The following is a 9764-nucleotide window of genomic DNA, read 5'->3' on the forward strand; positions in this document are numbered from 1 at the left end:
TCGAAATTGCGTATAGGCTTACATTTGCCTGAGTACAAGTATGAGAAGATCCCTAAACTATGTAGAGGTGGCTTTCCATGACCACTCTCCTGAAGGGGAAAGGAAAGCACTTCATGTGGCAGGAAAGCAATACCTAATTCCTCTGATCCTGTCTGTTTTCGAGGCATGATATGAAGGTCATCCTGATGCTTTGGTAAATAGTATTATCTTCATTTTGTATTCCAGGTTGCCTCAACATTCAGGCAGGCTAAATTAACCAAGGAAGCCTTTCCGGGGAAGTTCTCAAAGTCAAAGTATCTCAGATTATATATTGATTTCAAGTTGTTTAATTTTTGCTCTGAGATGATTTTACGTGTAGTTGATTTTCTTTAGAAAATACTGTTTCTTCATATAAAAATCTTTTATATCTGTGTCGTCGTTCAGCTGACAATTTATTGACTTTGACACTTTTACGCGTATGTAACTTGTGATATTGCATATTTCTGTGCCTAAAAAGGGCATATAAAATGGTACTTGAAACCTTGCTGTTTTATTTGATTTTGGGTATTTGTTATTTTCCTGCAGTTATGGTTCAAGAAGATTATCACAGTCAAAACCCTTACCATAATGCAGTTCATGCTGCTGATGTGACTCAGGCCATGCACTGTTACTTAAAAGAGCCCAAGGTAAGGGAGCGATCTCACTTTTACATCACATGCAGAAATACATGTATTTGTGTGTGTGCACATATATAAATATATGTGTATGCACATACACGCACTCTTAATTAAAAGCAAACAAACCTAAAAACCCAGCAAAACCCACTCTTGAACACAAAAAGTCAGGCAGTGATTCCCCATGTTGCTGAGGCTGTGGGTTCACACTTGGCACTATGCTTTTCTTTTTTCCCCTTCCGAGCTGGCATTGTCTTTTGTGTGATTTCGTGTTGAACCAGAATAGGGAATTAAGATTGCAGCTGTTTAACATAGTGCTGTGCCCAGAGACATTTACATAGAATTGCAGCCTGAGTCAGAGCTGACAATAACAAACCTGTGTGTGTGTTGCTTGGGGTAGGGTAGTTTTGTTTGGTGGTTTCCCCCCCCCCCCCCCCCCCCCCCAGAAACTACTGTTACGCTTGCTTTGCTCATCTGATGTTAATGAATGGTGTGCTTCTGCTAGAGGCACCTTATAGCAAGACATCAGGAATTGTCTTTGGCCTTTCTTAAAAAGGGCAGTGTGACAGACCTTAAGGAGTTGAGCTAGTTGAGTGTTTTTTACTACTTGGACTGCTGGCAGTCTGCTGTAAGTGATGTCTTAGACAATTTCAGGGCTACATCCTGTCCTTCTGTATTAAATTGAGAACTGTAGTCCTCTCTAGCTAGGTGAGACAAGTTATCTGCCTTGATGCAGATTATCACCCATCTGGTATTCCCGTGGAAAGAATAGCTCTTTATTCTGCTTCTGAGGTAACAACAAAGAAGATCTGGCTCCATGGGTGTTTTTCAGAGGTTCTTTGCCCGCTCTTCCCACACGGTTTCTCAGTGCTGCTCTCTGATCAATTGTTGATGCAGTGAGCCAAATCGGAGCTGTACACGATGAGCTTTTTTATGCATGCAGTTTGGAAGCTATGAGCATTTTATATTTAATACCGGTGATGGAAGTTTTGTAATGCTTCGGATACAAGTATAGACGACGTATTTTTAGTAACGTATACAGCTACTGGTTCTGTTGCACCAAAGTGCTTTATAAACATGCGAGGCATGATATGTGGCAAATGCAACAGGAAATACGAACTTCTGTACTTGCAGGGTGTTTGCTGCATTTGTGGGCAGAACTGTCCTCTCTGTTTTAGCGCAAGCTAGACTGTATTACTGAATTTAACTCACAGACCTCCAACCAAAAGTAGTAGCAGCTATGAGCAGTGAAAATAAGTCCATACAGTTTCATGATGAGTTAATCTACATGCACATACTTGAAAATATTTCTTTTTGGCAGATTTGGTTCTTTTCCTGGTCAACTTTGAAATACAATTTTGCCTAAGAGTAGAAATCCATTCTGAACAGTTCTAAAGTGTTCCAGAGCATTGCTTTCTTCCTGTTAAGATGAAAGGTTTTTATGTTTTTTAAAATGTAGTCAGTATTTAAAGCACAATTGACACATACAGATAAGCTTGGTAAATGAGATGGAGAGCTAATTTTAAGAATTTGCTGCTTTTACAGGATCTGGTTAGGAATAGTAGCCAGAAAGGAGCGTTTTGTGTGCCAGCATTTTTTAGGACTGAACCTTCCCATTAAGTAAGAATAGTGCTTAAACCATTGTTGAAATTTTGTAGCTTTTGAGGGGGAAATACTGTGAGAAGTCAGAGGAATATTAGTTTTATGTTACTAAAATTTTCTCTGAGTTTCTATTGGCTGTTGTCACTTTTTTGTCTTTTTTAATAGTTATCTGTGCCCTTTTCTGAGGGCATACTTGTATTGCTTACAGAATTACATTTGTTGTTACTATCTTACAGCTTTCCAAATCTTTAACTCCATGGGACGTTCTGCTCAGTTTAATAGCAGCTGCCACACATGATTTGGATCACCCAGGCGTTAACCAACCTTTCCTAATTAAAACAAATCATTACTTAGCAACTTTGTATAAGGTAAGGACAAAATTGGTTTGTTTGTGAAAACCAGGTTTGGGGAATGCCTGAGGAGTACAGAAAAGGAGTATAAATTGTGATGTGTTTAGTTAGTGGTGGGTGTCAATCCAGACATTGCTTCCCTGTCACTGGGATAAAAAACCTGTGCAAACTAACAAAGTATTCAGGACTTGTGAGTTTTAACCTCCTTGGAAAAAAAAAATAGTAAAGAAGAAAGGAAAACACCATTCCCAAAACACATCAAAACTGTCTGGTACCGCTCTTAGTATGTAGCTATTCAGTTTAAGAAAAAGTAATTGATACCTGTAATACCCTTTCCATTCACAGAATACCTCAGTATTAGAGAACCATCACTGGAGATCAGCAGTGGGATTGCTGAGAGAGTCTGGTTTATTTGCACATATGTCATTAGAAAACAGGTATGTTCACACAAAATCATAGTATCATAGAATATTTATATTCTAGGTATAGAATCACAGAATATGTGTATTCTATACATAGAATATATCTAAACTATTTTTATATATTAGTATGAGATGTTTGCAAACTGTTACTTAAGTAAGGCAGCCTTGCAAAACAAACTAAATTATTGCATGGCAGTTCTGAATACAAAATGTAGATTACTGTCTATTTTAAGAGTTCCTGGTTACTGTGCTATTGGAGTAGAGCAGTTCATGGTGCAATGTGATATTCGGAACATAACATTTACTGTGAGCACACTGCAGAAGTGTATTCGTCTAGTCAAGCACCCGTTCAGATTAAACTTGGCAGCCTTTTCCCATTCTGCCATCACAACTGTAGTTTGAAACAGACCCTTTTCACCTCCTTTAACAAGAAATAAGCTTTAAACAATTAGTTTGTGCATTTTTAAATGGGGGAAAAAACAGCACAGAAGAAAAATTATTAGTCTTCCTGAAAGCTGCCAATGAAACATCCTGGTATTTCTATGGATATTGTAGGAATTTTTCAGAGAGGGAAAACGAATAAAAGAAACAGTGCAGTTAAAACACTGATTATAAAGCTTGTTTTTGTGTAAGAATGAATGTGATAAAAAGACGTAATTCTAGTGAAGGCTGTTGTTCTTAATTGTTATGCTCTTTGAATGTGTGGTATCACTGATTTCAGGCAGCTGATGGAAAGCCAGATAGGTGATCTCATTCTTGCCACAGACATCAGTCAGCAAAATGAGTATCTGTCCATGTTTCGATCCCATTTGGATAGAGGAGACCTATGTCTGGAGAATGCAAACCATCGTCACTTCATTTTACAGGTGATCTTTTTGGTAATATTTTTTAAAACATCATTTTAGTGTTAAAAGTAGTTTACTTAAAATGCTAAATACTACTTCTGCCAGGCTATCTCCTCCTTTCAAAGTGAAGTAGAAATAATTTTTAGTCATTTTGTTTCATTACAAGTTTGTTCCCTCTACTTCAATATCCCCCGCTCTCAGCACTTCTCCCGAGTGATGTCGTGTTTTGGTAAGTCTGATAACTTAGAGCTGCTACAGCAAGGAGAGATGTGTTTCCAAGACAAGGCTTAGTTCTTCTGATGACTCCAGTGCAGTCTCAGAACTGTGAAATGCTTTGTCAGAACATATTTTGGGAAAGCATACTGTTGTGAATCAGTTTGCAGCTGTGCTAGGGAGAGGTTTAGCAAGCTTTCAAAACAAAAGCCTTGAGAATCTCTTTCGGTTTATAGAAATCCCTATTATTAGGTTCATATTGTGGATAATAGAAGAAAGTGGACAGATGAGACCAGAATGCAAACCATTACTAAAAACGTGACCTTCAGAGCCAGAAATGGAAAATGCTGTTTACTTTGATGTTTCTTTTTCTGTATTTATTGTTGTCTCCTGTACTAGTGAATATACTGAATATTATTATATTATTAATATACTGAAATACTTTGACTTCACTGAATTTCCATATTATTCAGAGATGATCATGAGATCTGATAGTTCCCTGGGCATTTTTTAAATACGATTATAGAACGTGACTTTAGAGAGAAGCACAAATAGTAGGTAGGTTTGTTATTCACAAAACTTAAAATAATCTGCTGTCAGGAAATAAATAATTGCAGATGCTTCTGTTGGAGGGAGAGGTGATCTAACACTGTGTGTTAACTTACTAGATGGCTTTGAAGTGTGCTGATATTTGTAATCCATGTCGGACGTGGGAACTGAGTAAGCAGTGGAGTGAAAAAGTAACAGAGGAGTTCTTCCATCAAGGCAAGTACGGGTAGACCTATCTGTTGGTCCATAATGTATTTACTGTGGAGAGAGCAACCATGAGTCATAGCTTCTGGCGAATAAAGGGATTTATATTTAGGGCTAACAGAGATTTACAGTACAGTATGCGAAATTTTTTACTTTCATGGGATGTACTTGCAAAAGGTAGATGTTACGAAAACCCAATAAAGAATCTTAGAATCTGAACCTGGAATGGCTGGTGCAATAGATCCATCAGCCTGAAAGGTGCCTCAGATGAATAAATATGCTCACTTTAAATTTACCTAGTGGTTTCAATAAATTATGAAATATATTCATCATGTATCTGTAGTTTTTAAACTTTAGCCGTGAGGCCTGTTGGTAAGCAGGTAAGAGCTAGGGAGGAGATTTTTAATTACCACATAGTTAAGGCTGCTTACGTAAGCAGTTAATAAAGCTTTTAATTGACAAATGGAGTGAATTTTCTCCATTGCTATTGTTTTAATAATAAAGTATGCTTCTCGTTTCTTAAGGCTAGTTTAGCTGACTTGAGACTTGCTAATTTGTGTGTGGATATGATAAATGGGGAACAGGCTGCTTTATTTGGTGATAATCATGTGAAGCTTACTCTTAGATAAAGGTGAGAGGGAAGCAGAACAACAAATTGGCTTTGGTGAGAAATTGCTGAAGGCGAAGCTGTTCACTTCCATATTGCTAAGGGCGGGGATTTTAATTTGTCGTTCTATGGCAGCCTAGGAGGTTTTGCAAGGAAGTATGTTAGTCGCTCAGGAAACCTGTGATTTTATGTTTTTTCTTTCATTATTTTTTGATGAAAAATACAAAGTACTGTTAGTCTCACTGAGAGACCTATTTGGGTTTTTTGGGAGATGGGGGAGAGAAGTAAACGCATTCAACCAACTGCAGGATACTGTCCTTGTTAACCAACTTCCACAACTTGCCAGTCTTGGTATTTGGTCGCTCCATTTGGGTCTGGACTTGATGACTTAACAGTTGTAATATACTTTTATTTCTGTAGGAGATATTGAAAAGAAGTATCACTTGGGTGTGAGTCCGCTTTGTGACCGACAGACGGAAACTATTGCCAACATTCAGATTGGTAACTGCATTTCAATTTATTGTAGTAGATTTCTTTCAGGATGCAATTTGAAAACACTACCTTTTAGATACATTTCCTAGAGCTTGTACCTGCTCTGTGTGTATGTGTGGCAGCGTTTTTTTTCAATGTGCTTGGTAACAGTCCTCCCTTGAATTTGAGGAGTTTCAGTGTTCATGAAAGGTGCTGCATTGGCAGTCCTGGCGACCGAAGCCCTTCTGTTTCCTCACAGAGCAGGTACAGCATGGGAAGCAGCTCCTGACTTTTTGTGCTGCTGCCCAGAACTTTCCTCACCTGAAGTGGCCACTTCGGGAGGAGGCATGTTCATTGCCCTTGCCAGTGCAATCTCGGGTGCCTTTTGCAGCGAGGTTGCCACAACAGGGCTCCAGCTCTCTGGGTTAAGCTTTCTGGAATGTTAGCGTTCCTTTTAAATGCAGCCGTAAGAAGGGTAGTGGGCAGAGATTTGATGGGGAATGGTGAATGGCCTTTTTTATTGTTGTTCTTGTTGGATTTTAATCCTAACTGGATTGGATTTTAAATAGTAAAGTTACTTTTTATAGTTATTTTTAATAAAGTTGCTTATGTAGATTGAGTGGGGCTCAGTTAAAAACACAGTAAAGGATACATTTAACCACAAGCACAGTACGAACTGGTGCTTTAAATTAAGAGACAAAACCTGATCTGTTAAATCAGATGCACCGTTTAATTTAGAATGTTAGAAAATCATACATTTCTGTAATTGACAGAATTAAATTGACTTTTTGGTTCATGGAAATAGACACTATAAATAAGTGCACTTGCACATACACACAAATACGTATATAAATGTTTGTGTGCTGATGTTTTGTGGCCTTTTTGTTTAAAAATTTCTATCACTTACATTTTTAAGTATTCTTAGTCAACTTAATATCGTGAAAAGAATACCTTCCTTTTATTCCCCTCCTGTAGTATAGTTCAGACTGTCTGTGGGATATTTTGTCATGAAATCTTTCTTTTAGAAATGTAGGTTTTCTAAAGTAATTAGTTGCTGATGTTTAGATTCTCCCCCCACCCCATGTTCTCCAGTATTTTCCTTTATTTGGTCATCGTTGTGAAAGACAGGTTAATTTGTTATCCAATATAATGCTGTTCTTTTGAGTGACTAGTAAAATCTTTTGCATTTTGAGAGATTATTTTGTAAAGATGCCCTAAATACTGAAATGAATGTTTAAGTGCATGTTGGAGAAGAGTAGTCTGATGCAGTTTATCTTTTGCTACTGAATTTTATTTAAAATATCGGAGTATCGGGGGGGGTGGGGTGTGGGTGTCCGTCCATTTGGTTTATTTTTTTTTTTCACCTGGATGTTTGTTTGCCTTTTTTTGAAGGTTTTATGACCTACTTAGTGGAACCTCTGTTTGGGGAATGGGCCCGGTTTTCAAACACCAGGCTGTCACAGACAATGCTTGGCCACCTGGGACTGAACAAGGCTAGCTGGAAGGGGGTGCAGAGGGAACAGTCTGGCAGTGGTGACGACGTTGACCCCGCTTTTGAGGAAATGGACTCAGACATATTACCTCAGGAACCTCGACTGTCCTGACCTCAATCTTCATGACAAAACTGCCTCTTCTCTTGGTATCTGCATGGTTGGATTAAAGGAGATACTTGCCAGCCCAAGGTTTTGGTAAAATGGTAAAATGATGCCAGCATTATTTATTTCCAAGTTTTCCTTTGACACAGACCATTTGAACCAGAATTTTTTTTAACTGCAAGATCTGAACATAGAGCAATATGCATACGCCTCAGTTGGTTTTCGTTCGGAACCTTGAATATGCAAAGCACAGCAGTGACTGAGCCTTGGAGGAACAGTACGAAAGCTTCACCGTGCCACATGGCTTTGGTTTTTTGGTGGAATTTGGAATACAGTCTTCAAATCTAAGACTTGAGATGGATTGTTCCACTTCCTCGGAATTCAGCAAGACTTGCATAAATGTGTTCAAAGCATACCTTCCACTCAGTCCCTGTTTTAATACGGAAATGTGAAGTGCCCATCCTCTGCTGCCTCTGGCAAGACTTGATGTTTACAAATGTACTCTGAAACTATTGGTTCTAGACTTAACCTTTGCGCATGGCTGTGAAGGAACCACTAACTTGGTTTTTTGCTTTTTTAAAAGAAAAAGATCAAATCTGAGACCGCAGCTCTTGTTTCTTTGGATGCCAGAAAAGCCTCCCATTTGCCATAATTTTGTTTGTGCACTGGGAACTGAGCATTCATCATAGAGCACAGCCAAGCTTTACTCCAGTGCTATATGGGAATGCAATTTTTTAATGGCGGAAAACACTTCCGAATTTGGGAAGGGAAGGGGTGGGGGTGGGGGGGAAGTGTCCGAACTGCATTGCGATTCTGCAGTGGAAACATCGCATGTTGTTTTCACTATTGTACACTTGAACTGCACATGCAAGAAAAAGGTGGAATGTCTAAACACCATAATCAGCTCAGGGTATTTGCCAATCTGAAATAAAGTGGGATGGGAAGCGTGTCCTTCAGAACAAGGGTACAAATGCCCCTTTCGCTGCAGCGTGTGTGTATGTGTGGGTGTGTGAGTATGTTTGGGATAGGGGAGGGCGGGAGGGTACAGGGAAGGGTTTGAACGGCAACTTTTTTTTTTTAATTTATTCTTTTAGAATGTGACAATTTCATGAACAGCCACACTGGGGAGGAAACTGTAACAAATTGCTACAGATGCCTTAAACTATGCACAAAGCTAAGTGACCAAATTTGTTTTTGATTTGAAAAATAATAATAATAAAAAAGTGCATTGTTTACGTATTCCTCCCTCTACTGAAACATTACCCACTGATGGGTATTTGATGGGAAAAGGAGAAAATGTTTTTTAGGACAAAATTAAAGGACTAATTTTAAACTTAAAACATTCCATTTTTGTAATTTGTTTTACATTGTTTTAAGTACAGTAAGCACAACTGTAATCTAGTTTGAGAAACTGGTGCTTTCTTTTAGTTCATTTGTATTTCCCTGTTATTATTGTAAAAGACTGTTTATTAATTCTGTTTACAGTTTGTTGCAACAGCCATTTTTGGGAGAGAGCTTCAGCGTAAAGCCATTTGTAAAGGCTTTGCCATATTCATTTTAATATGTGCCTGTTGCTGTTAACTTTTAATTAATAAAAAAAAAATCTTTTCACATCATGCTCCTGTACATTTAAGTTATGACTGAGTCCAGCATTATGGGAAGGTAGCTAAGGCTGCAGTCAGCTTCCACTGTAAAACTAAGCCAACTTCTGGATTTGAAAATACTAGTCCTCGTATGCCAAGATTTATTGCCTCTCGGAGCTTGGCCTTTTACTGTTTTGAAAAACAAATCCCGACTTCCCCAATTGTTTCCCTTCTAAAAATTGTTTACTATTCTTTCATGTTCCCTGGAGTAGTATCATTAATCTCAGAGTGGCCATGTTTAGAGAAATAAATTTATAATTAAACCATTTTTTTGAACGTGCGTGAACTTCCTTCCTTTGCTGTCAGTGCAAGTTCTTGCCGTTGTCTGACTTCAACAGAGAAGGATCAGATGGGGTAAGGAGCCTTGGTTATAATTTGCAGTAACAAAAAAGCCTTATTCCAACAGGTTGTCTCCACAAGGGTGATACTTGCCAGCGCCAGTGGTGGTTGGAGCTGTCAGAACACAGAGGTAACGGCTGTACCTCGCTACAGAACTGCAGCTAAGCTTCCTTACGGCCTGTACAGGTTTGTAGGGTTAAGTGTGGAAAAGTACTGATTCATCCCAATTTTTGAATAAAACATATGCCAAGCCTGCAGCTATTTTCAAAAC

At 38.5% G+C, this 9764-nt stretch overlaps 1 protein-coding gene across 3 annotated transcripts in view; it reads left to right on the top strand.

Annotated features, from left to right (window-relative positions):
• PDE7A (phosphodiesterase 7A) overlaps positions 1 to 9430 on the top strand; it is a 78440-nt gene extending 69010 nt beyond the window's left edge. For all 3 annotated transcript variants that reach the window (XM_056330339.1, XM_056330337.1, XM_056330338.1), the window contains 7 exons: positions 565 to 665; positions 2492 to 2623; positions 2951 to 3042; positions 3749 to 3893; positions 4754 to 4850; positions 5866 to 5946; positions 7309 to 9430. In XM_056330339.1, coding sequence (XP_056186314.1) covers positions 565 to 665; positions 2492 to 2623; positions 2951 to 3042; positions 3749 to 3893; positions 4754 to 4850; positions 5866 to 5946; positions 7309 to 7520 — 860 coding nt within the window. In that variant the 3' untranslated portion in view covers positions 7521 to 9430. The remainder of the gene's footprint in view (positions 1 to 564; positions 666 to 2491; positions 2624 to 2950; positions 3043 to 3748; positions 3894 to 4753; positions 4851 to 5865; positions 5947 to 7308) is intronic.
• The last annotated feature ends 334 nt before the right edge of the window (positions 9431 to 9764 follow it).

The sequence above is a fragment of the Falco biarmicus genome, chromosome 3 (assembly GCF_023638135.1).
Source record: "Falco biarmicus isolate bFalBia1 chromosome 3, bFalBia1.pri, whole genome shotgun sequence".
Classification (NCBI taxonomy): Eukaryota; Metazoa; Chordata; class Aves; order Falconiformes; family Falconidae; genus Falco; species Falco biarmicus.